The 27,808-nt window shown below is 46.0% G+C and overlaps 1 protein-coding gene across 2 annotated transcripts in view; it reads left to right on the forward strand.

The window, feature by feature from the left end:
* Nucleotides 1–25,999, forward strand: part of Clic5 (chloride intracellular channel 5) — a 153,071-nt gene extending 127,072 nt beyond the window's left edge. For both annotated transcript variants that reach the window (XM_041655924.1, XM_041655925.1), the window contains exons 5-6: nt 12,801–12,982; nt 20,854–25,999. In XM_041655924.1, coding sequence (XP_041511858.1) covers nt 12,801–12,982; nt 20,854–21,021 — 350 coding nt within the window. In that variant the 3' untranslated portion in view covers nt 21,022–25,999. The remainder of the gene's footprint in view (nt 1–12,800; nt 12,983–20,853) is intronic.
* Nucleotides 26,000–27,808: the final 1,809 nt, after the last annotated feature.

Raw genomic sequence — 27,808 nt, forward strand, 5'->3', positions numbered from 1 at the left:
TATCGATAAAAAGGTATGTTTTGCTACGTGTAATAGAAACATAACTACAGGAGCTAAAGCAAACATTTATTCTATTTGGCTTGGCAAGACCTGTGAAGCACGTTGCTATGCACCATGCCCTGTCCTAAGCGTTCTTGATATCTACTTCTCAACAGAAGTTTGCTTTTCTCACATAACAAGACGTCAAAAGAACAGTGTGTTCCAGACAAAAACTGTGGGGCCTAAAGAAATGGTGGATTTGGGTCCTCAGACCTCCTGATCCTTCATCTTGTGTCTACGGCTATGTGTACGCATGTGTGTGTGTGTTTGTACTTGGTATGCATGTGCTGGGGTACAAGTACGTGAGTGTGCAAGGAAGTGTAACATTGCACACACATAAAGTCAGAATATGTGATGTCTCCCTTTCTTGCCTCACGGTATTTCCTTGAGGCAGAGTCTCTCAGAGAACCAGAAGATCACTGTTTCAGGTAGAATAGCCAGCCATGGAGCTTCCAGAACCTCCTGCCTTTGCTCAACTCCCACCCCTTGCCCTATGCTGGGATAGGCTTTTTTTTTTTCATATAGGTTCTGGGGATTTGAACTCAGGTCCTAGTGAATAAGTGCTGTTATCCACCGAACCATCTCACCAGGCTTCAACGTATGCCTTTTGTCTTCATTCCACAAAGATAACCACTATATTTCCAGACATTAGATCTGAGTTTCTCTCATTGTTGGTGGACATGTCTTTTCCAGAAGTCCAGTGACCACTTTCTACTTGTGTCCCCTTAGCCAGATCCACCTAAAAGGGTGGCAGTCTGAGAAGATGTGTCCTTCTGACCAAACACTCTGATATCCTAAAGGGGAAAAAAATATGGGTTCTGTTTTCTATTAGTAACAAAGAAGGGAAGAGAGGACTCTTGCATGTAATTCACTTTCAAGTTAAGGTAATTTCCGCCTATGGCTAAAATATCCAATCTAGCCATGCCATAAAAGATACATCATTTCCGGGGCTCTTTGGGGCTTGACAAAATATGCTGAACTTTAAGAAACAGAAGTAAAAAACCGTGTGAAGAATTCTCTGTGTACCCAGCTTAAACTCTAGAAGGTACAGTCTCAGGTTGGTTGTAAGAGTCCTGGGTAGTTTCAATCCTCAAACCAGACTGCCCAGGGGTAGGTGGGGCACCCGTGAAATGTTCTAGGCAAGATGGGGCCGGGAGAGTGGGTTGGAAGGTATCTGAGTTCTGTGGAGATTTCTGTCAAAACCCCAGGGATGCCCCATCCGTGTGATGGGTAAGAGGGAGGCTTCCTGGAGCCAGACAGTGACTGCAGGGTTATAAAGACAGGCTAGGATGAGGACGGTGGGAGATGACTCAGTGGGTGCTCCATAGATGTGAAGACCTGAGTTTGCATCCCTAATACTTACGTTTCTTTAAAAAAAAAAAAAAGCGCGTAATTTTATTGCCGAGGAGGAAAATTCCTGGGGCTCAGTGGCTAGCTAGTCTCGCCAAATTTGTAAGCTCCAGGTTTGATGAGAGACACTGTCTTAAAAAAAAAAAAAGTGGAAAATGACTGACTGAGGAAGACACCTGGTACTGACATTTGACCTGCACAAGCATCTGTACACGCATGTGCACACCACACATGCACGCTCACTCATGTGTGCGCACACGCGCATGCGTGCACACTTATGGCCAGATGAGAATCTCCATTCCTGTGATCACTTGCTAAGTGTAAGAAGGGCTTGAGTCTGTCCAGGATGACTTCCCAGGAAGACAATTAGTCAGACACGACATCTGTCCAGCAGAGGGAGGGCTACATTTCTCCTCGCATCTCTGATTCTCAGACACCAGTGCCCTCCCGCGTCACACACATTACCAGATACTGTCCCTGATAGTCAGCGACTCGATGACAATGGCCACCAACCCAATGGGGTACACCAGGTTGTGATCTCCACTTTGGAGATGAGAAAACCGAGGCACAGGAGGTTAAAGTAGCCCACCCCGTCTGTGCGAGGCAAACCCAGCGGCTGGCCACACGGTCTGTGCTCTCGACTTGCGTGTGTTCCATATTTAACATTATTCATTGTTTAAGAACCGCACACAGTTGCTGAGTTTTCAAACAAGAGGGAGGCTTAGAAAACAGTGACCAAATCGGTTCGTAAGGCAGCAAGTCCGCGCAGAGTATGTACCGTGTGTACTTCTCTAAGACCCTCAGCAGGCCCAGCTTCGCCGTGGACCCAGACCTCACCATCCACAGGGGAGCAGAAGGTACCAAACCCAGCATGTAGCGGACACTGAGCAAGGCAACTGGAAGAAAATGTGTAGACCACTCCCCAAATTACCCAGACTAGGCAAGGGAGGTGGCAGGGTGATTGCTTGCGCATCTGAGAAGGTCTTTGTCTAAAGATGTGGTTCTTTGAGGACCAAGCAAGCACAGGGAATGGAATTCCTTAGTCCGAGTGCTTGTGGTGAGAGAGGTGAAGCAAGACCCGGGTCTATCCAGGAGCAGACAGCCGGTGTGGTTAGCGTCTCTCTGACAAGCTCGCCCTTAAGTCTCAACATCCGTGTTAACCCTAATCTATGCTCCCCACACTCTAAAATCACCTTTTGTGAAGTAATTTAGAAACATCTCCTAGATTCCACCCGACTCAGTCAGCCTCGTGAACGACACTGGCGGCATCAACAGCGTCAGTCAGCATTTATGTCGTTCCTTCTATTAGCACGATGGATTTTACAGCCGTTTATGAGTTTCTGGGAAGCCTAATAGGAAACATACCCAAGCTCCTACTGAAGCGGTAGACAGGGTGGCGCGCTGTTCAAGGAAAGGCCAGAAGGGGTCGCCACCATCCCACGGCTGGTGTCAGTACTGACCACTAATCAGGAACACATCCAGTCAGTCAGGGCTATGCCTTCTCTCTCTCTCTTTCTCTCTTTCTCTCTCTTTCTCTCTCTCTCTCTCTCTCTCTCTTCTCTCTCTCCCTCTCTCTCTCTCTCTCTCTCTCTCTCTCTCTCTCTCTCTCCCCTTCTCTTCCTCCCTCCCTCTCTCCTCTCCTCCGTCTCCCCCCACTGATAAATAAACACATGGAGAGCTTAAATTGTACAGTTATATGGAACCCTAAATTTGAAGAAGTAAATGACATTTTTTTTCTTTTTGAATGTACCGTGGCTTTGAGGAGATTTAAAAAAAAATATCTGCACCTGGAACTTGTCTATATCATCAATGCCATCCTTCAAAAATGTATTATATGAACAGCATGCCGAAATTGCTCTGAATTGCTCACCACAACGATGCTTTAGGCATAGCTAAAAATTACCAAAAGCTCTCATTCTTCTCAATAAAATAGCATACGTATAGTGTTTGCTATCACCCTCATAAATATTCACCAATAATTAATGGATAATTAGTTGACCTGTGGAGCTTAATCGGAAAGTTCTTCTTTATAAAGCCCAGGGAAGCTGTTTCATGAAGACTGCATTTTCCTTTGAGGAAAGTCCCTGGCTTCCTTGGAGACATAACTGAGAGAGTTCTGCTTGCACTGTGACTTTGGGGGAACCCACAGTGTTCACTGTGCAACTCACCACAGTCACAAGGTTTGGATCTTGCCTGTGGAGGAAGAAATCATTCTTCCACCCAAGGCGGACGTCCTTTCCAGAGGACAGGGCACAACCCTGGCGGTAGGAACTGCAGACTCTTCCCTTAGCTGGCTGCCACCGCCAGGGCGCAGCAGGGGACATGGTGTAAGGGCCATGGCATCTTTCTTCCCTTTGTCTTCCTGCCGTTTCTCTTTGGGCCAGTGTCTGGAAATGCAGGCCTAGGGATTGCTTCCTACAGGTGTGTGGTTGGTTTTCCCAGAGCTGGGCTGATTTGGTAACACACATCCTGCTGGCCAATTGGGTCATGCCTACTGTATTGGCCTGATGGAAGATGGGACCCAAATTCTCCAAGGGATCAGAGCAAGAAAACCGAACTCTGGCACTATGGAAAGAGTAAGACATGGCCCTAGGAGAGGAGTCTAGACAAGGGTAGGTTCTGCTATGGCAACGAGTGCCATCCTCTATGACCCCCGGGGTCATCCTTTCTCATGCCCAGGAAGATCCAGTGTTCTCAGCTTTCCTCCCACACTGAACTTCTGCCTTGAGTTGACCTCTAGTTCACTCGGTGACCCCATCCTCCCATAGGCTCAGATCCAGTCACAAAGGAATCATAAGTTAGGTATTTCCTGAGGTCCTACTCCCTGCTAGTCTGTGGAAGTAGCTTTCAGTAGTGGCCAGTAAACAGCCATTGGTAGCAGCAGACATCAAGAGCAAGTGACTTGGGAGTGACATGTCATGAAGGGTTGGCATCTGTTGTCATGGTTCCCTTGACCCCGGCTCCCTTTCTCCATCCTCCGTGGACACTAGTGGTATGTTAACACAGCCAGAGGCCCAGAAACAAAGGAAGTGACCGCACCCCCGAGTAAGCCCCTTCCAAGACTCTGGAATCCTGTGTCTGCTCTGACCCAGTGGCTCTGGGGACCTCGTAAGAGTCTATTCCACTTTACCTGCTGTGTCTTTCCTATGGGCACCCAAACCCCACAGCCAACTGTTTTATATTTTACCTCTGTGTGGTCCCTTACCCCCAGATAACCTGACTCTGGGTGATTCCCCAAACCTGCACAATGAACACAAACACTTATGTGACTATTCACGCACCAGGGACAGGAGGGGGACCACACCGGAAATCATATGCTGGGGACAGTGGACCACACTGGAATTGATGCACCAGGGACAGTGGGGACCACACTGGAATTCATGCACCAGGGACAGTGGGGACCACACTGGAATTCATATACTGGGGACAGGGGGGACCACACTGGAATTCATATACCAGGGACAGTGGGGACCACACTGGAATTCATATACTGGGGACAGGGGACCACACTGGAATTCATATGCCAGGGACAGTGGGCACCACACTGGAATTCATATACTGGGGACAGGGTACCACACTGGAATTCATATACGAGGGACAGTGGGGACCACACTGGAATTCATATACCAGGGACAGTGGGCACCACATTGGAATTCATATACCAGGGACAGTGGGCACCACACTGGAAATCATATGCTTGGGACAGTGGACCACACTGGAATTCATGCACCAGGGACAGTGGGGACCACACTGGAATTCATGCACCAGGGACAGTGGGGACCACACTGGAAATCATATTCTGGGGACAGGGGACCACACTGGAATTCATATACCGGAGACAGTGGGTACCACACTGGAATTCATATACCAGGGACAGTGGGCACCACACTGGAATTCATATACGAGGGACAGGGGACCACACTGGAATTCATATACCAGGGACAGTGGGGACCACACTGGGATTCATATACCGGAGACAGTGGGGACCACACTGGAATTCATATACCAGGGACAGGGGGACCACACTGGAATTCATATACCAGGGATAGTGGGGACCACACTGGAATTCATATACCAGGGATAGTGGGGACCACACTGGAATTCATATACCGGGGACAGTGGGGACCACACTGGAATTCATATACCAGCGACAATAGGGACCACACTGGAAATCATATACCAGGGACAGTGGGGACCACACTGGAAATCATATACCAGGGACAGGGTCACCACACTGGAAATCATATACCAGGGACAGGGGCACCACACTGGAAATCACTCCTGGAAATGTCCTTGCAGCATCTCCGACTTCCTCAGAAATGCACCCCTCAGTGTCACAATGTCACCATGTCTGCCGCTGGCCAGGCTCCTTACCTCACAGCTTTCATGGCCCTGTTCTGTTCCAGCCCCAGCCCCAAATTCCTTGAATGTCTGGCTCTGAGCAATTCCACCTCTCCTCTTCGCCTCCCTCCATGTAATACCAGGGCATGGGAAGAAAAGCTTCTCCCTCCAAAACATGCCAGAGAGGTGACGTCAGATTCTTCTTATTGGATTTTTTTTTTTGGTCTCCATTACCTTATCTAATTCATGAAATCTCATTTATTTTTAACTCTTGAATGCCAGCAAAGTGTGGCTATGTTTCTATTCTGCCTCCAACAACATGATGGCTGGGGTCTCCCTCAAATGACAGCTGTGTTCTTCCCCCTTTTTTTATCCACATGAGCTCAGATGAAAAATCAGAAATTTCATCCAATTCTCCAAGTACTTCTCAGTATCCAGATGTTTTTTCCTCCTTGGAGGAACCCCAGTTTTCTCCATTGAATTTTCTCCACACATTTTCACTTTTCCTTACACAGCACTGTGCCTGGGCACAGGCAGAGCCTCTGTTGGTTCTTTAGAAAGGATGTAAAGGCCTCTGGTAGGCTTTGCACTCACAGACAAATTCTAGGCCATTCTGGATGACTCTTGAAGCATCAGGATCATAATCAAACTCAACCGTTAATAGCAGAAAGCAAGGTGTACTCCAATTGGTTGAAGGTGGGGCACAAAGAAATGATGCTCACCTTAACAATGAGATGGAGACGGATGACATGACATTAGCATGAGATAGACCACAGAGGTGGCCAGAGGCAACGGGACAGCCTTTGGCACTCACAGTGGCCTGCGGGGTAGGAAAGATTTAAGTTTTGAGATCCAGTGTCTCAATTTTTAAAACTAGGTTTTGTTCCTGACTTATCTATTTGGGCTAATATTTTGAAAATATGCTTTTCTTAGCATTTCTGAGAATATTCTAATTCAAGCTATACATACTTATGTCTAGAGGTTAAGATATTTTAAGAAGGCTCTCTCTCTCTCTCTCTCTCTCTCTCTCTCTGTGTGTGTGTGTGTGTGTGTGTGTGTGTGTTGAGGGAACGGAGCAGAGGTCAACCTTGGATACCTTCTTCTGTTGATGGTCACATTATTCTTGGATGCAGAATCTCTTCCATGAACCTGGGCCTGCAGTGTCCCCTGGGTCAGCTGGTCAGTTGTTTCAGGATGCCCTCTCGTCTCCATCCTGCTGTACTGGGGTTACAGATGCACCCTGCTAAGCCTTGGTGCACATGGTTATTGATGAGCCAAGCTCAAGGCTGGCATTTTACCCACTGAGCCATCTCTCCAGATCCATTTTAAGTTAAGATTTTTAAGAGGGGAAAAAAGGAATTTGGTATTTAATTTTTGGAATTCAACATAGCTGCATACCTTTTTAGAGATTTTCTAAATCCCAGTTTCTCTTTTAGTTTTTCACCCCTCAAGAACCTTGTCCAGAAAGCTCACAAAGCGCAGACGGACCCCGCATGCGCCTAGGCAAAGGGGCTAGCCTCTAGGAACCTCACAGACTATTTGACATAGAAAAACTGAAAGGAAAGCTCAGAGAAGCGGTTCCGAGCCTGTGGGTTGTGACCCCTTTGAGGGGGACAAATGCCCCCTTCATGGGGATTGCCTAAGGCCATCTGCATATCAGATAAAAATCAGAACAGTAGCAAAATTACAGTTATGAAGTAGCAAAGAAAATTTTACGATGGGGAAGTGGTCACCACAACATGAGGAACTGTATTAAAGGGTCACAGCCTTAGGAAGGTTGGGATTCACTGACTTAGAGATTTGTGGGTGACTGAAAGGTGAGAGAGGCCGGGAAGTCAGCAGATTTGTGTCTAACAGACCCATGTAGTGCTCGGCTTGCAAATCCTCCCAGCATGGAGGGGAGGCAAGAAGCCCACATACACCCCACCCTTAGAGCTAGCATCTCCTTAGCCACACTAGAGAGAAATCAAGACATGTATGAGCTCCCACCCCCACCCAGTGCCACTAGGTCACAGGAGTGTCTTCCTCCACCCCAGTTCCATTACGCAGGGAGAAGAGCAAGGGAGAGACAGTCTGTCTGAGAAACTGAGTACTTCTATGCAAAAGAGACTGAGAATCCTCTAGAGGGACTATTACATCAGACTAGGTTACAATCCAGAATAGATTAATAAATTGCTAACTTTCCCACTGCCCAGCGCATGAGATCCTCTAAGTAAGCATGTAAAACAAACGAAACCAAGAACATGCTATGTTCATGTATACCTTTGGAGTGGTCTGAATGCTTCAAGAAACTAGCTATGTATGTCCAACATAAGTATATGTGCCTTGGGTATGTCTGTGACTCGGTTTACTTAGCTGTTAAGTGAGAATAAATACTAGTCCTTGGCTCTTATGTGTCTAGGCAACCATGAGTACCACATTCAGGGGTCCCTTCAGAAAACAGTGAGTGTTGCCTTCCTGTGGGAATGGTCCTTAGCGGAGCAATGAATGGGACAGAGTGTGAAGGGTTCTCAGCCTGGGGCCAGCACCTAGCGGTCATGATCTACCTTTCCATGGGCAGGCACCTACCTAGGCTGCAGATCTTTGCCAAAGGTGGGCCTTGATCTCTTTCTAAAACAACATTTTATAATTTAAATTATGTGTGTAAATGCTTTGCCTGCGTATCTGTCTGTAGACCTCACACAGTGCCTGAGGAGGCAGAAAGAGTTAATCGAACCCAGGTGGTGGTGGTGCACACCTTTAATCCCAGCAGTACTTAGGAGGTAGAGGAAGGTGGATCTCTGTGAGTTCGAGGCCAGCCTGGTCTACAAGAGCTAGTTCTAGGACAGGCACCAAAAGCTACAGAGAAACATTGTCTCAAACAAACAAACAAAAAGGGCCAATCGATCTCCTGAACTGCAGTTAGAACCATTTCTTAGCCCCTGTGTAGTTAAGACTTGAATCCAGGTCCCCTGCAAGAGCAGCCAGTATTGATAACCCTTGAGCCATCTCTTTCCCAATTTATTTTTATAAGGTTTCTTTTTATTTATGTTTATATGGATATGTCTGTGTGAGTGTATGTAATATATGTGTACTTCTCCAAGTACACATCAGAGAGAAAAATACACAGAAGACCCTACAAAGCTCCTGACCCCAGACCTGCTTTCTATTGTCTCAAAGACCACCCTTGGCATCTGCCCCTCTCTGTGTGAATTTTGAGAGCCAGAGGTGCCGCTGGTTTCATGATCCTCAGTTCCCATGCTGTGCCCAGATGTTAGCAAACCAGGGCTGAACCATGCTTGCAGAAACTTGTTGGAGGCTGGATTAGAATCTTGGCTCCCCGTTCCTCCTCCAACCCCCATGCCTTGGTAAGACTATATTATTTTCTTAGCTCAAATTGCCATTCCCAACTCATTATTTCTCTATGACGAGAAAACAATATTGGCTCTTATGTAATAGCAACCTCAATGAATCTGGAAGTGATCATGGAATGGGTGGATTTTTTTCTCTCCTTAAAAAAAAGAGAGAAAAATAAATTTGAGATTGTTTGCATATGCCTGAGAATATTTATGAACTCTTCCCCTTTTTCCTCATTGCATATTTTACCCGGCACATTTGTGTGTAGTGCGGAATAAATCTTTATGGGAAGCAGAAGCGGAGCAATTAAAAGACTGGGTATCCATCAAGTTCATGGGACGTTAGTCATCAAGGGTCACTGGCTGCCGTAGCCTGCCTGAGGTTAGTTACCACAGCCAGTGTCTGAGGAAGCCTTTCAGTGGTGAGATTCCCCCTTCCCTCTCTCTATCGCACACACACACACACACACACACACACACACACACACACACACACCGAAGGACTTACTGTCCCCTGCATTTCACCCTGGTCTCTTTCCTATCCATTTTACCAGAGTAGAAAGTTCACTGTGAGTGGTTTCATGACCCAAATGCCATCAGCCAAAAGAGACCATTTAATCCTGTGGTTCAATACTGAGCCAGCAGGCAGGAGGGAGAAGGCTGGAAGAGAATGTCTGGTACTGTCACGGGCGGCTTGTTAGCCTGGAGTGTTTCAGCATGTGGGTATGGTGTGTCCGTTCCCCTCTGACCATCCCTCTCTACATGGTTTGTCACTAACAAGGATTCCAGGGGGTGTAGGGGGACATAGTTATGGCTGTGTATTAAATATGCAAGGGAGGGTCCATGGTGGCACATGCCTGTAATCTTAGTATTAGGGCGGCAGAGGCAAGAGGAGGAAAAGTTCAAGGTCATCTTTTCTAGTTATTGAGTATGAGCAAAAGTTCAAGGCCATCTTTGCTAGTTATTGAGCTTCATGAGCAAATCTCAAAAAACAATTTTAAAAATCTAAATAAGTAAAAAGAGGGAAAGAAAGCTCCACTTTGGGGACTTGACCTCAGATTTGGGGCTACTCGGAATCTCGTACTTTCTGTTGCATCTTGGAATGTTTAAGGGTACACTGATTTGAAGTATGGGAGGATACACAGAGGCAGAAGGATGACCGCTTCATCGAGTCACAAGAAAACAGTGATAACCATTGACTGACCCAGGCCCTTGTCTCAGGAACTTTCCCTACACTGAGTTGAGTGAACCTAAAAGGGGCCATGTGTGACCTGGGAGCTTTCATTGTCACTGAGATGAGGAGGCTGTCACTCAGTGACATTGAGGAGCTAACCTCTAGCCTCCAGAACCAGGGGCACAGGTGGGATTTATGGTGCCCAAAGCTAATACAATAAACTTAAACAGGGAAGTGAAAAAAGTCATGTCCTCCCACCCCCAGACTTGGAGAGGGCTCTTCAGTTAAAGGGTCTTGAAGCTATAACCTCAGCTGTGAGTCTATTCTAGGCAAAATCCAAATCCTAATGGGGGTGGGGAGTCACTGTGGGATTCCGTCTTGCTTTTCATCTTGTGTCTCTACCATGATTACTGCAAGTCAAGTTACTGACAAGCAGTGAGCATGCTCAGAATGTACATGCCCTGTGTGACGTTGTAGTAATGAGGTAGAGGACCCAACCATAACTGTTATTAAACTTTACCCCTTCCATTTCAGGAGCTCATTTGGCAGATAGTTGGACTCTATCCAGAGCTGCTCTCTCAAGGTCTCCATCACTGCTTCCTGCCTCTTTGCCAATATTCACTGTTGCCAAACTTCACAGTTCTGAAAGGTCTCCAAGAGGCATTTGGGAATTAGGACTTGGAATGTCTCCTTTCCGTTTGCACACTCCTTCATTTCCGTCCACTGATACAAATTGATCAAAATTTAACAACTATACCATGTGTCATGGTCATTTTTAAATGTCAACTTGCCACAACCTTGACTTGCCTGGAAAGAGAGTTTCAGTTGAGGATTTATTTGGGTCAGGTAGAGCAGGAATTACATGGATTGCTCACGGATACGAAGAGAGCCTATTGTGGGTGGCAGCATTCCCTAGGCGGGAGGTGGGGGTGAGCCAGACAAGAGAACAAGCAAGCAAGAAGGCAGCCTGGATATTTGCTTCATGCTGCTAACTTAACTATGGATGTGATGTGACCAACGGGTCTCAGGCTCCTGCCTCTGACTTCCCTACAAAGATGATCTGCAGTTCAGTAATGTGCGCCAAATAAACCCTTTCTTCCCTACTACTGCTTTGTAACAGGATGTTTTAGCAGAACAACAAAACTGAAACTAGAATATTGTGCTATTTTTTTTCCTTTCCTGCTGGGATTGGGTTTTTGCCCCACTCTATCGCTGAAAGGATTTGAGAAAGCAAACAAATCCAGCATGAAATGCAATCGCTTTGGGGAGAAAAACATAATAAGTATTGTCCAGTACCCACCCTCTGCCTTAGCCCTTGAATAGTCTGGTAATCCCATCACAGTCTAGACAATCACTGAGGGGAATTCAAGCATTTTCCCCAGCTCTTCTCACTCTATTCTCTCAAACCGAAAACACAAAGCAGATGATGAAGCCGAGTTCAAATGCCACACCAGGGAGAAGGAAGTATTGAGAAACTAACGGCCTGCCTCTAGCCGGTGTCCAAACATTCCAGGAAGTGTTCAGCAGCATTGTCTCAGTCTAGTGTCCTTCCATTGTCTCAGACAAAAGGCCTCCTATGAAAAGACAAAAGTGGGTTGTTTGGGAGTGGCTAATTACTAGAAGGCACATCTGGGAAGCCATGACAAGGAGGACAGCCCTCGCAGTTTCTCCTCTGGATGGCAATGCCCCCCTTGTGTCTGAGGCCATGTGGGTCAGTGGGAACTCCTGGGATCTCAGGAGAATGCTGTCAAAACAGGGGGTGGGAGAAGTTGAGGAGGGGGGCTGATGTCACAGGTACAGTGGTTAATGACCATGCAGCAACCCTGTATATTCAGGTGCAAAGTTGCCATGTCATCTTTCCATGATGCAAAGGTCCTCTGCTCCTGCGTATCTAAATGGGTTAGTTGCTATACTCAGGATAGAAATATAAACGTCTTCTGCCACCTCGTCTTCTTTGCATCTATGACAGGTGACAGTCTCTATGCAGTGGAATCGAATGCATATTACTAATGGCCATTCCTGTCGGTTGCATTGGTCCCCCCAAACAGGACGGGGCTCTCTTTCCTATGTCCTGGTCCCTGAAGGTCCCCTCCCCATTTCCAGCTAGTTTAGTCAAAGTTAATACTTCCAGAAAGCTGGTCCTATCTTAGGACTACTTCCGTGTCATTTTTAATTACTTAATCAGCCTTTTCTTCAAAATTATTCAAATATATTATTGTGTGTATTATGAATCATTGACAAAAAATAAATATAACAAAAAATAGAAGTTGCCTAATGTTGTACCTGCTGGAGATAAGCTCCGAATACTTTGACATACGCTTTAACTACTGAAATTCTTTATTTAATAGGAGACACATCTTAAAGTAAGAGGAATTTAATCAAATTAAAAGGAATATCTGGTGTTTGAATCAAATTAAAGAAATAACTAGTGTTTGCTGCTTGGCTAGTTTCTCAGATTTATTGTGTGTGTGTGTGCGTGTGCACACATGCATGTGTACTTTGAAGTCCCTGTGACTATATTTAGTAAGAGAGCTGACCCTTCTTTTTTTCTTCCATGGCAGCCCTTGAGAGGGGCTTGACAAGGGCACTAAAGAAGCTGGATGACTACCTGAACACGCCTCTGCCAGAGGAGATTGATACCAACATCCGTGGGGATGAGAAAGGGTCCCAGCGCAAGTTCCTAGATGGGGATGAGCTGACCCTGGCTGACTGCAATCTGCTCCCCAAGCTGCATGTTGTCAAGGTAAGAGGGGTCTGTGCCTGGTATTGCCGTCCTCTCAGGCCCAGCCAAGTGTGGGGGGGATGAATCAAGGGTAGTAACTCCTGGGAGCCCAGACAACTCTAGGCTATGAAGTCAGATTTATTAGGGACCCAGATCAACCTTCACAGCTTGCTGGGTGAACAGCCTCTCTGGGATTGAATTTCCTTAAATTAAAAAAAAAATGTATACATCTGATGTTTTACCCGCATGTGTGTATTACACTGTGTGTGTCTGGTTCCCACGGAAGTCAGAAGAGGCTATCAGATACTCTGAAACTGGAGTTACGGATGGTCGTGAGCTGTCGAGTGTATGCTAGGAATTGAACTCGGGTCCTCAGGAAGAGTAGCCAGTGCTCTTAGCCACTGAACCATCTCTCCAACCCTTGAGCTTTCATATTTATTTATAAAATCGTCATCTGTTATTTATCTCCAGGGTTATTGCGGGACTTAGGTATGAAACTGCTTATTTTACTATAGGGGCTCAATGTATAATAAGTGCAATGCTACTATACACAGTTGCATCGCAGCCTCGTCTTGGAGTTATCCCCACCATGCTTTCCCACCTGCATTAGATGGGTCCTCATGGGTCTTCATGCATTGCTGTGCACAGACTCCAGAAGCTCCCTCTGGTACCCACCTGCCATTCTCCCTCCCTATTGGCTGAATCCATAGAAACCGCAAAGGAGTGGTGTCGAGAATGCCCGCTTGTTCTCAGTGTGCCTGCTGCCTGTTTGCACCACCTGCTCAGTCATTCCCTATGAAAAGGTCACAGACTGAGTGCTTTTAAGAGGAAATTCAAGACTTATCTCAAACGACCTCCAAACTCACACTGGTCTACTTCCTGCTGTGTCTGTGGCAGCCTTCTGTGCACTGTGGAGGGATGTTTCTGGTAAGGAGCCCTTGTCTTCTGACTGCACACAGCTCTGAGTACTAAAGCATCCTTTCCTATATGGAGCTCAACCACGTGCTCCAGAGCAACGTGGGACAGCTCCGTTGTTGGCGGAAGTTTCTGTCCCATAAGCCACCTCCCAAATGACTACACAGAGATTTATTGTTAATTATGAATGCTCAGGCAATAGCTTAGGCTTGTTAGTAACTAACTCTTACAACTTAAATTAACCCATATTTATTATATATATATTATATTATATATTATATTATATATTCATGGGCTGCCACACGATTCATGCCTTGTTACCTTATTTTTAAATGTCCTGTTCCTTCTGTATATGCCTGGTGACTCCGCCCTCCTTTTTCCCAATATTCCCTCAGTCTGGCTCTCTCACCTAACCTATTTCAGCCTAGCTATTGGCCAGTTGGTTTTTTTTTTTATTAAACTAATAAGAAATATCTTCACGATGTACAAAAGGATTATTCCACAGCCCTCTGTTCTCCTTTATCTCATTGGAAGTCAGCATTTGGATCCTACTGAGGTCTCCAAACAGACACACCTCCCTCTCCTCTCCTCTCCTCTCCTCTCTTGTCCTCTCCCTTCTTCTCTCTCTCTCTCTCTCTCTCTCTCTCTCTCTCTCTCTTTCTCTCTCCCTCTCTCTCTCATGTGTGTGCATTTGTGTATGTGCATACACATCTAAGTAAGTATATGCATTATAAGCCCACGGAGGCTATACGTTAACATTGGGAGTCTTCCTCAATCCCTGTCCACCTTACTCTTTTATCACTGAACTCAGAGCTCACCAATTTCGTTAGACTAGCCGGCTAGTGAGCTCTAGGGACCCTCCTGTCTCTGTCTCCCAGCACTGGGAGTCCACGTGTATACCACCACACCTGTTCTTGTGTATGGGTTACATTAGGAAACTACCCTCACGTTCCCATGCTTGCAAAAGCAAGAACTTTACTGACTCCGTCATCTCCTCAGCTCACCCTGACCCTCATCCATTTTGATGCTCACCATCTAGACGACAACATGCAGTAGGGTCTTACGCCCAAATAAGCCCCTGCTTTTACTGTGTCTTACCATCTCATTCTGACCACAGAACCTTTTCCAAGTGTGGTGACCCTTTAATAAATACTAATTTATGGCAATATGATCAGCCCCTATGTTGTTTATGGTAGTCATATTATTTCTGTCCCTCACTGAGGAGAAGGCTCACCTACTCTCCATCAGTAGGATATAGCTATTACTTTCAGCTGTAGTATTGAGCTAGATATACAGACTCTCCTCCAGTTAGAGAGCACTCCAGCCTGTGGTGAAGTCACTCAGCTGGCCATCCATGTGTGAGTGTCCCACGGTCCTGGGTTAGCACGAAAACTGGGGAGGGAATTACATGCTTCCAGGGCAGGCCAATACAACACTTTAATATGAAGACATTTTCGGCTCAGGGCCAAACTAAAGATCTCTTGTAGGACCAGCCAAGTATGTTGCTTTGAAGTTATTAAGTATTGCACACCCCACCCACCAAAGTGTGCTTTCTCCTCCTTTCCCTGAATAAGCAGAACCATTAGGTATGTGTGATGCCCACTCAGTCACACGGTGTCATGGTGATAGAATGGAAAGATCAGAAGACCCAAGTCTAATTCATCACCTGCCACCAACTAGCAGGGTGGACTAGGGCAAGTCATTTGATCTTTTAGGATTTCATTTTTCTCATGCCTAAAAGAAGAGGCGTGGATCAAATTCCCTTGTTTCCATTTCCTTCCTTCCTTCTCTCTTCTCTTCTCCAACATGTACAGGCAACTCACTTAGGCATCCTTTGTCAAAGTAAGCAAACACACAGGCTTCTATGCCATCCTCTGAATGCGTCAGCTCCATCCAGCCCTAAATGACCAAGCTAATCCCCTGTCCTTGGAGACAGTTCAGTGGGTTTCTAGCTCTGGGAAGCCAGGGATCAGATGGAGGATGGCCTAGGAGGGAACAAAGGCTGGGCCCGGGCTCCTGTCTCCTTGGATTTCTGCTGAGCCAGCTTATCAGGTCCAGGGACCTGGCAAAGCTCTCCAGTGTAGAGAGCATGAAGGGGAGCCAAGGCAGTTTGGCCTCAGACGCCAAAGTCTAATCTGGGCGGTGGGAGCTAACTATTTTCATATGAGACAGCAAATTCACAGCATGAGTGAGGAAGTTCCTCTGGACCTCAGAGTTCTGTACGTCCTCATTCCTGCTTGCCTTCCAGACACATCTATCCCCATCCAAGGATGCTGAGGGGCTGTGACCCACACTCACCTTGAGCCTGGTCTAAACTTCCATGGGTGGGCTTTTCCTGGCTCAGCACAGTGACTGTTCTCAGTGGGACAACTTGGAAGGGAGAGAGACATATAAATATAAATATAGATTCTGTAATTGCATGTCTGTTATTTCCAAACTAATGAAGATAGCCCAGGATATGTTTTCTAGTTTGCTTTTCTATTGCTCTGATAAAACAACGACCAAGAGCAGTTTGGAGGTTTATATTTGGCTTACATTTTCACATCACAGTCATCATAAAGGGAAGTTAGACCCGCAACCCAGAAGCAAGAACCGAAGCAGAAACCAAGGAGGAACATTGCTTACTGACTTGCTCCCCTTGGCTTATCGGTCAACTTTCTTATGTCCTGGCCCACCTGCCTAGGGATGGTACCACCCACAGTGGGCTGGGCTCTCTTATATCAATCAATAACCAAGAAAATGGCCACCAGACATATCCACAGTGCGACCTGATGAAGTTCCTTCTCCCAGATGCCTCTAGTTTGTGTACAGTTGACAAAACCAACCGGTACAGCTCTTCCTGAGCACTGCCCTTGAAACCTAGCAACTGGTACAGCTCTTCCTGAGCACTGCCCTTGAAACCTAGCACCACAAAAACAAATAAACAAATGGAAAAATAATAAAACTCCAAGTTAATATGCTAGCGCTAATCAAGTATGGTTTTATTAATTAGTGCGAAATAAAATATCCCCAACCTCATTTCTTTGCGCTCAGCTGGCACAGAGTCTATAAATAAACGATCCAGGTTGTTCTCTAATTTGAGATCCTCCTGCCTCAGTCTTGTGAGAGTATTTGGATTCCAAGTTCATGCCTTCGGGCCAAATCATGCACACCAGCTCTTAGTAGATTCATTCACTGTACTTTGTGCCATTTTTATCCCACTTGGCTAATTCCAGCTAGTTCCCTTGGTCAGAAAATCATCACAGTCTAGATTTGCTCCAAGCCGAGACAATCTCTTCTCAAAGGTCCCTGGTCAAACTGGAAGGCCCTCCTCTTGTAGTGACCAGAGGGAGCTCTGGGACAACTGGTGGTTATTGTTTATTGGCCACACTCAAGCAGGACAGAACAATGTAGGTGGTTTCTTTAGGGTTCACCCCCAGGAGAGAATGATTTCCTATCAAGAAGTTCTGCCTCTTGAATACTGGGAAGCACAGATGTGCCTGGAGGTTTCCATGCTCAGTGGCAGTTACTTTCTCAGGGGACCACTCAGATTTGTGGGAATGTGTCAATGGGGAGCCCTGAAGATGTGGGTCCTGCAAAGATACCACCTGGACTTTGGAGGTGAGAGGGAGGGTTGGCTGTGTCGGGAGCCAGTCTCTGCCGCTGAGTCCCTGTCGTGTCCTGCTCCTTCTGAGCTGGCACCGGAGGTGTGGGAGTAAATAAGAAACAGGACTCATGGCTGCCATAGAGAACAGTAGAGCCATCGGAAGGGGAGCACCTTCTACCCTGGCTTCCAGACTTGCTGCGGGTGTAGTAACTTTTCTTCAGAGCCTGTAGACTTACCTGATGAGACACAAGTAGGCTGGTCACAACCCCAATATTACCACAACAATAATAATAACAACAAAGCAAATTGGGGGACAAATTTGGAAATGAGCATAGGTTTTGAGGAATGGACAGATTCTATGGAGGAAGGGAGGAAGTCACAAATGACTTTCTACACAGGAGCATGGGGCCACATGAGGCTATCTACAAAGCCCAAGACCTGAGACTAGAGTAGCTGAGGTTCATCAGCCCTCTCTCAAGGGGAAGAGGCAGATGGGGGATGCAATCAGTTTGAAGGTGCCTTGAAGACTACTGAGGGAGGATGGACATAAAGACAGGGAACTCCTGTGAATGAGACTGAGAAGCTACCGGGCAGATGTGCATAGGGGCCGGTTTCCCTTTCCAACACAGACAGTGAAATGCTAAGGTGCTATAGCAGGCAATTCTCTTCTGCACAGAGAAGCAGGACAAAAGTAGAGGGACTCTGAACCCCAAGCAGTTTTTTGGGTCTCCCAGGATGTCAGAGAACCAGGGTATCATTGTCTAAATGTCACCAGTAAGAGGTCACAGATTAACTTGCACTTAGGGCCTAGGATCGGAGTCGTCTGTCCTCATTATTTGCATAGGGCTGAATGAAGAGGAGAGTTATGGGGTGAGCAGGAACTGTAACAAGTGTTCCTGATTGCTCAGTGGACAGGCCCTGTAATGACAGTCCCTGTGACCCTCAGTGGTGCTCACCCTTCCTCATGCCGTAACCCTTTCCTACAGTTCCTCATGTTGTGGCAACCCCCAACCATGAAATAATTTTCATTGCTACTTCATAACTGCAACTATCATGAATTGCAACGTAAATATCAGTGTTTCAGATGGTCTTAGGTAACCCCTGTGAAAGGGTCATTTGACCCACAAAAGGGTCGCTATCCACTGGTTGAGATTCACTGCAACATCTCATGAGTCTTTCAGTCTCTTCTGGGTCTAGTTTGCTCATGGCTAAAGAATGTTTTCACGTTTAAAATGAAAGGCTTTGGAACACCCAGGATGTGACTTAATGGGGGTGGTTTGCCTAACATACATTATGCCTTGGCTTCAATCCTCTGCAACACACACACATGCATACACGCACACACGCGTGCGCGCGCGCGCGCGTGCACACACACACACACACACACACACACACACAGAATGGTTTCTTCACATATACCTCAATGTACCTTGTCTGATGTTGAGATAACAGAAGATACCAAAGATTAAATTCAGCTGTGCACTGAAACTTTACTTATTAAAATGACTGTGCCTCTCCTTTCTCATCTGGACAATAGGTATACAGTCCTTGCAGGATGTTTCAGAGATCTGAATAGCTCTCACCCAGTTCTGAGTAGTGTAACACAGCACCCAGATGAAAGTGGGCTTATGAGCCAGTTATTAGGGTTACGGAAGGGTATAGAAGCGAGAAGACTGTGGTCCCACCCTGTTCTGCTGTTGCTTATAAGCTGGGAGGAGAAAAGGATGCTGTCATCCTTGAGACTCAGGACAGAATGTAAATATTGTCCTGGAACCTGAAAACTGGAATGAGCGCCGCCTGGAAGGAACGTGTGCCCTCCCTGGTATAGTAGGATCCCCAGAATGAGTTTCTCGTGCAGTAGGTCATCTTCGGCCTTGTCTTGGCATAATTTTCTGTGGACTTTACATCATCCAGATGGGGAGGAAGGAGAAATCCTCACGTAGCTGAGCTGAGGGGGTTCTGAGCAGAATATCAGATCCTGTGGTTTGATGTCTCTCCACCCACAAGAGAAAATGAAGGAAGTTGGGAGCAGAACCCTTGGAGAGATACTACTCTCTGCTGCCCCTGCCTGACCCCGAGAGCTATAGGCAGGATGAACTAATGGGTAGGTCCCAATGAACATTGAACACAGGAGCCCTTGTTAAAAAATATATATGAGGACTCTGCTGATATTAACACAGCATTAAAGCAACAGCAAGGGCCTTCTGTGTGCAAGGCCCTGGGAGAGCTCACAGGTCATGTGTCCAGAAAGTTGTCCCTACTACACAGACCTTATTAAAAAAACCACCCTGCCAGCCTCCATGTAGTGAAGAAGCAAATGCATGAAATGGGCACCAGCCGGGCCTCAGTGAATCGTGTTAGACAATGGCTATGGAGTGTCTGGATCTCCCTTGAGCATTCTGTCAGGACCCATTTACCCATTTCTGCAAGGTAAAGTCCTGCTATCACCTCCATGTCAGAGAAAAGCAAATTGGAGCTCAGAGAGGTGTCAGGGATTTGTCCTTGGTCACAACTGACAGATGGAATCGGGACTACAAAGTGGCCAGATGAATCCCAGAGCTGGCCCCTAAAACACTGCTGATTCTATAAACACAAACCCCTCTTCTCCACAAGTCCCGGGCCACATCCCATAAGCGTGGAGACTCAGAAAAGATTGGATTACTAGTGGCCCACGTCTTCACCAGATCTAGAACTTACACATATACATGCTAATACCTGACTCACTTTTTTGGGTCCCACCACCACCACCATCACACAAAAATAAGAATGCTTATTTAGAGCATAGCAGAAGAGGGACCAAAAATAAAGAGAATTTGAACTATAACATGAAGCATGTATCTGTAATCCTTGTACCCGGGAGTGGAGGCAGGAGGACTGAAAATTCAGTCTCATAGGAAGTTTGAGGTTAGCTTGGGCTATGTGAACATGGATACTCTATTGGTAATATGCTTGTGGTTGTCACACATATTTCCCCAAATATGTTACATAGAATGGAAACTATGTCTACCTCAAAAAAATTCATATCGCTTCAGGTTTCCTTCACAGCACACTTTTTTTTGTTTTTATGTATGTGTATGCATATGCATGTTTGCATGTCTGTAGGCATGTATGTGCTTTGGTGCATATAAACATGTATGTGCATACACATGGAGGCCTGAGGTTGATGTCAAGAGTCATCCTCAATTTCTCTTCCATTGACTCATTAAGGCAGTCTTTCTCAATCAAACTCAGAGCTTGCTGATATGGCTAGTCTTTCTGGGCAACTTTTCTCAGCCTTGGTGCATACAGATGTACCTGATATGCACAGCCACCCGTGAAATCGTGGCCCTAATACCTCCTACTGATTTGTGTCCTGTCTTCACACTACCTCTGTCTTGTCCTCTTTGTTTAGATCGTGGCTAAGAAGTACCGGAACTATGACTTTCCGGCTGAGATGACAGGCTTGTGGCGGTACCTCAAGAACGCCTATGCGCGGGACGAGTTCACCAACACCTGTGCAGCTGACAGCGAGATCGAGCTGGCCTATGCAGATGTCGCCAGGCGCCTCAGCCGATCCTGAGCTTAGCCATTTGGCCCGATTCTGCTGCAAAGGAATTCTATTTCTCCCAAGGGCCTTCTTCTACAGACTCATTTCCTTCCTTACCTTGAGGAAACATTTAAAAGCAAAGAATGAAGCCACATCCTGCCTGGCACCCCTGAACTCAGCTCCAGCCTGCTACCTTCTAAGATCAGTGCCATCTTTCCGCCCTATCCCAGGAGCCAGACAAGAGGAAAGAACACAGCAGCAGACCTTCCCACCTGCTGACCCCATCTAGGGTCAGTGTGACTGGGGTCAGTTTGAAGAGCTCCCGTGGGATTGTCACTGGTCCCTTCTGCCAATGTCATAACGCTTTCCCTGATGCATTAGCAACTCCAGTCCCAGCTTCTCCTCCACCCCACCTCTTCCTCAGTAACTGCGAGGCCACCGACAAAAATCATCCCATGATCCTTAGGGAGATAACCATGCTTTGATTGGAAGACAGTGCTGGGGGAGGGACCCAGTTGGGTGTGGCTTTGGGAATCACGCAGAGCAGTTCCAGCTGCTCACTTTCTGACTGAGGGCCATATTATAATGTCCCCTTGGATACACCCCAATTTGTCGCAGTGCTGGGACCAGGTGCAATACGATTACGTCCTGGCCAGCACTGAGCCCAGCTTTCCACCTGTCTTCATTCTGCCACAAAGGCGGTTGACCTAGGATTGTAAACTGAGGCAATCCAAAAGGAGAGGGACTTCTGGGAAGCAATGTTGATGCCAAAAGACCCCGCAGGGTCTACAGCCACAGGGGTCACTGACTGAAGAGCTCTCAGCCACTGGAGATTACATGAGTGGGTGGGACTGTTCTTCAATGAGTGGCTTTGGGTGGAGTTGTGGGGGGGAGAGGGATGGGAGCAGATAAAGCGAGGAGTTTGAAAAGTAGCCTAGTAAACCTTTGGACCGGTCTTCTCCCTCACCATCTAAATCATGGACTGTTCTTGAGGCACACCTACCAACCATCAAGCAGACTCCAACATTGGCCAAAATTGTCTTCCGGGCCCTTCCTAGTCACTTCTGGATGTGGGTTACCACCTGGGTGTGCTCAGGATCCCGGCTTCTTCAGCCCCAGCGTCTGATGGAAGAGAAATTCTAATAGGGAATGGTGTGATCAAGGGCTACCTTAGGAAGAAAGCCCATAGGTCTTTCTGACTGGGAAGCCACAGCTTGAATTTGGAAAATATACTGTCCTGGGTTTATTTTCCCTGCTGTCAGACTCATCTATCAGATTTTTAAGAAAAAGCTTTTTTTTTTTTTTTTTTTTTTTAAGCCTAATATTTCTCTCCTTAGTTGTCTGCCTTGTGTTTTACCTACAAAGCTCACGGGGCCTGAGTATGGGAACCTGGACTGACCAACCATTATGACAAATGAGTTAACCATTCGCTCTTCCTCTACCAATGAGCTAGGGTGCACATGGGAGAAATCCATCCGCTGGGCCTCACTCTAACAGTCCTGCCTTTCTGTGTCGCTGCCAGTGCAGGGCGAGGCTCCTGAGGACCGGAAAGCCCCCGGACTTGGCTCATTACTCCGGAGGGTGGGGCAGCACGGGTCCTTTCCACAGAAACGTCAACACGTGCTAACAGTCACCGGACTCACCTGCCTCTAGGGATTACGAAAGCAAAGCAGAACCATTGATCCAAGAAGGGAGGAAGTGGGAGGTCTCCCTAGCCCATTGGGGAAGAGGACTCTGCCTGTGTTTTATAAGCCTGAAAGGGCTTTGAAGGTGCAAAATGAGTCGATTCATTTCCACCCTACAGGAACCTTTCTACAGGCTCTCGGCAAACTGCCCCTGGGGTGTTTAAAGGGCAGCTCTGCTGAGGGACCAGCCCTTTTTCTGCAGGGAAAGAGCCCCTGGTGGGCCTGCTGAGCAGGGAGGGGGCAGGAAGAGGCTTCCAGAACCATAGGAAGGCTGTTTAATTAATAGGAAACCATGCTGTTCTCAGGAATCCTTCCCAGAACTTGCAAGCAGGGTGACCCAGGCAGTTCACAGCCCTGTGTCCTGCTGGTGGACCTAAGGTGAAGACCAGGATACATATAGAGGGGTCCCCGAGGGAAAGGAGAATACTCAAGACCCTCACGTGATATTCTGAGCCCAGAAATGGGCAAGTCTTTAAAAATAAACCACCCAAGCTGAGTCAATACTATTTCTAGAAGGTCCTCCTGTGATTGAGTTAGTTTTACATACATAACAAAATTTAGCCCATGTTGGATAACCCCCTTTAAAAAGTGGTGAGATTATAGAATGGAGGCTCTTCTGAGTACTTGAGTTCAGAAGTGATTTTAATGTTATCAGAGAATCATAATTAGACTGACCAGTATCTTAGGACAGAGTTGTCTTGGTATATAAAAATAGCAATTAAGTAAATGATGATTATGCCACCATCCCCCATCCCCAGAGCAGAGTTTTCTTCTGAGGCTCCAGCTTCTTTGGACCTTGGCCTTAACCTTGCCATGTATATGATTCACCATCTGCAGCTACCCTCTCGTAGGTTCCAAGTCTTAACTCAGACCGTGCAGGCATTGCCTGCAGAGACTGGATAGGAGCTGTTCTGGCAAATGCCAGTCCCTCAGGAAGCATTTGGGTGACAGAGAAAGACAAGCTATTTTGATGGAACCATTTCTTTTGTGTTCATTTCTCACCTTGGATTGACACATGACAATTGTGTGTGTGTGTGTGTGCGTGTGTGTGCGCGCGTGTGTGTATGTGTGTGTGTGTGTGTGTGTCAAGCGGAAGGCAAGACAGACAGCTGGGGTGAGACTCAGAATGACTGAGTTGCGTGTATCTACCTATTTAAAACTTCCTACATCTTAGGTTGACCCAGAGAGAAGACCTTTATTAAGATATTAGTAACTATATACAATAAGATAGAAAGTGAATTTTTGGTTGTTCCAGAACATTTCATATTTTCCTGCTAAATTCAGGGTCTTAGGTATGTGCATATTTCACCCTTTAAACAAGGGGTCTAGATTAGGCTCCTGGCAGCAAACAACTCATTTGTGAAGTTGGAAACAGTCGGTTTATTTGGCCAGGCAACCCTAAATAGGTGCCAGCTTCCTGGTAGATGGCAACTGCCCCTGGTGTTCCCTTCTGGCGCTGGTGGGACCAGACAGGATCTTGACTTTTCTTCATCCACAAGAAGCCGCTCCAAGAGTGAGGTTTGTTTGGGGGATGTTTTTGGTACCTTCTGGTTGTGAGATGAGACAGCAGTCGAGAAGACAGCACCTGTGCTTCAAAATGGCCATATTCTACAGAAATACAGCCCTAAGCATTTTAGGACCATCTTGGGAATGGAACATGCTTAGCATAGACAGACGTTAACTGTCTAAAAGTCCCAGGAACCTGCAAGGCTCAGGCAAATTGTGTTTTGAGGGAAGCAGAGACAGAAGCTGGATGTTGTCCATCTAGTAAGAGTTTGCAGCCATCACTGGAAGGATTTGCAACAACAATCAGATCTTTCTAGAAGCAACAGGTGTCTGATAGGTGCTTCTGGGATTCTCCATTTTCCCATGGTCAGAGGTGAGCTCAACTACAAGACAAGTCAGGAAACGGATGTGTCCTTGCCTGGAAACATGGAACATTAACTTGGGCTTGAAACTAAGTTCAGTGATTCTCAAGGCTTATATTTTAAGATCTAAGTATGTGTATCATATATATTCATATATATTAGACCTATACATGGCATTAAGAAAGATCTTTAAGCTAAGTGATACTGGCATATACCTTTAATTCCAGCACTCAGGAGGCAGAAGCAGGCAGATCTCTGTGAGTTTGAGGCCAGCCTGGTCTACAAGATGAGTTCCAGGATTGCCAAGGCTACACAGAGAAACCCTGTCTTTCTCAAAAGAGAAAGAAAGAAAGAAAGGAAGGAAGGAAGGAAGGAAGAAAGAAAGAAAGGAAGAAAGAAAGAAAGAAGAAAGAAAGAAAGAAAGAAAGATCACTAGAAAACGTGGAGGAGAGAAGCGTGCCTATGAAGCACCAGATTCTTCTGTTGGGAGAGCGTTCGGAATCTTGTCATTGGCCATGGGGCCCTTCTACAGACAGGCCAGTGACCTTGCATCCTCTGCTCTCTAGCACTCAAACTAACAGTCTGTGCTGAGCTCTAAGTCCATTCTCTTCCCCTTACAACATTCTGTTCTCAGCCTCGTTTCAAGACACTTTCATCTTGTAAGTATGAATCAAACAGCACAATCCTATTTAACTTTGTTGGAGGAAATAGATCTGTTCTCTACTACTACCAGCTATACTACCAAAAATAAGCAAAACGTTGTCCCCGTATGAGGTTTGAGTTAAATTGTATTTTCTATTAAATCAACCTGATGTTTGGCAAAAAAAAAAAGTTTGAAGCCACGATATTTTTGTATATAGCTAAAGATGTTGAGACATTGACCATGAATGTATTTATAGAAGATATCAGACTAGGATCTAGCTTGGTTGGTAGAGTGTTTGCTTAGCATGCATGAAGCCCTGGGCTAGATCTCCAGCACTACATAAACCAGGCTTGGTGTGAACACTTGTAATCCCAGCTCTAGGGAGGTGGAGGCAGGAGGATCAGAAGTTCAAGGTCAGCTATGTAGCAAGTTGCAGGCCAGCCTGCTATAGGAGACCATCTCAAAAATAAAAAGGACAAAATCAAAAGGAGCAAAATATCCAGCTGATGTTTAAATTTGTCCTCCCCACCCTCCCAGTCACCTAGCCTTTTAATTTTTGTGAGATAAGTAATTAACCAATTTAGCAATTCTAATTAATAATTTGTAGATGCTCCAAATAATGGTAACTCACTTTTCTTGAGACCCTTAACTGTGGTGAGATCAGGCCTTGCTTAAAAGCCTTACTAAATGTGACATGCCTTTGAATACACACAAGTCCAACGCTTGCTTTATATCTTAAGCCAGCTGTAAATGCATTTCCCAGTTTTGATTGGTATTGACTGATTCAAATAAAGTTGGTTTATTTTCAAATATTACAGAAGAGATCACTGGACTTCTTTGGGGAAGGGTTAGGCTACTTTAAATGACAGCATAGAATTCTCTCTTTTTCAAATAAAGGTTATTTAATTTCACATAAAACGTGTTCATTTTTTAAAAAAATCAAAACTAAAAAAACACACAGGTAGAACTGGATGTGGCTCTGTTGTAGAGCCCTAGAGTGCAAGATGCCTTAAGTTTCATCCCCACGATAGAAAGAAGAAGGGGAGGGAGGGGGGAGGAAAATAGGGAGGAAGAAGGAAGGATGGAAAAAGAAAGGAAGATAGAAAAGGGGCAAAGATAAATGAAAGAAGGGGAAAGGAATGGGAAGTGAAAAGCACGAAATCAAAAGGCTTGTGCTGTCGCTGTCCCAGTTCCATTTTTTTAAAATTTATTTATTTATAAAAGATTTCTGTCTCTTCCCTGCCACAGCCTCCCATTTCCCTCCCCCTCCCCCAATCAAGTCCCCATCCCTCGTCAGCCCAAAGAGCAACCAGGGTTCCCTGCCCTGTGGGAAGTCCAAGGAACCCCCACCTCCATCCAGGTCTAGTAAGGTGAGCATCCAAACTACCATTTTTTAAAAAAAAGTAGGCAGGCTATAAGCTCTTTGATAGCACAGGGGTAAGGTGAAACATTATACCCTTACCAACCATGCTTTCCATTTCCTTTCTGCAATGTCTACCCAGAGGGAGACCAGTGAGTTGCAGTCTAGTGTGAGTTAAACTAGCCATCAATTTGTGGCCCAACTCCCGTCACATGCCCAGCTCTAAATTTCTGGTCTTAGCATCATATCACTGACTAAGAGCTGAGGTACCCAGGGTCTCCGAAGTCAATGTGATCTCTGATGAGGTCACCTATGAGCTAAGGTCTTGGCCACCTTGTAGGGTCTCTGTAGAGTGAGACTAGCCTTTGAGAATCTGAGAAGTTACTAAACAGCTTCATCAGGTGCCACCACTGGATATGTGTGGTGATTTGACCAGTAAACTATGGCCCCATAGACTCATGTGCTTGAATGCTTGGTCATAGGGAATGGCACTATTAAGAGGTGTGGCCTTCTTAGAGTAACTGTGACCTTGTTGGAGGAAGAGTGTCACTGTGGGGCAGGCTTAAAGGTCTCATAAACTCCAGCTATACCTAGTGTGGTACACAGTCTCCTTCTGCTGCCTGCAGATCAAGATGTAGGACTCGCAGCTCCTTCTCCAGCACTATGCCTATCCACATGATTCCATGTCCCACCATGAAGATAATGGACTAAATCTCTAAACCTGTAAGCAGGCCCCAATTAAATGTATTCCTTTATACAACTTGCTGTGGTCATGGTGTCTCTAGTAGGAGCATGGAAGACAGTGGTGCTGAGGGTGATTTAAACTGTGGGTGGTTTATTAAGTGACCTAGAGATTGTTCTTGTGATATTTTGGTGAAGAATGTAGGTGCTTTTTGCCCTTGCCCCAAAGTCTGCCTGAGACTAAAGTGAAGAGTTTTGGATTAATTCCACTGGCAGAATAAATCTCAAAACAGCCTAGTAAAACTCAGTCGTGTGCTTACTAATGTTCACTCTTATGAAGATTTATAATGAAAGCAAGTGAGTTGAGTAAGTTAAAAACACAAAATGTACAGATTGAGGAGAAAAGGGGCACCAGAAAGTGGAATGGAACTCAGTCCTATGTTCAAGGAAATAAAAAAATCAAAGAAGAACCAAATATTAAGTGGAATATAGGGAGTGGTGACCTCAGGGTAAGACCCCACCCAACTAAGCTTCCAAATTATGAAAAGGAATTAAAGAAAAGCCTAGTGCCAGGTGTGGTGGT

This window comes from Microtus oregoni, unplaced genomic scaffold, assembly GCF_018167655.1.
Source record: "Microtus oregoni isolate MIOR12 unplaced genomic scaffold, Mior012 000007F_ref0000211, whole genome shotgun sequence".
In the NCBI taxonomy this organism is placed as follows: Eukaryota; Metazoa; Chordata; class Mammalia; order Rodentia; family Cricetidae; genus Microtus; species Microtus oregoni.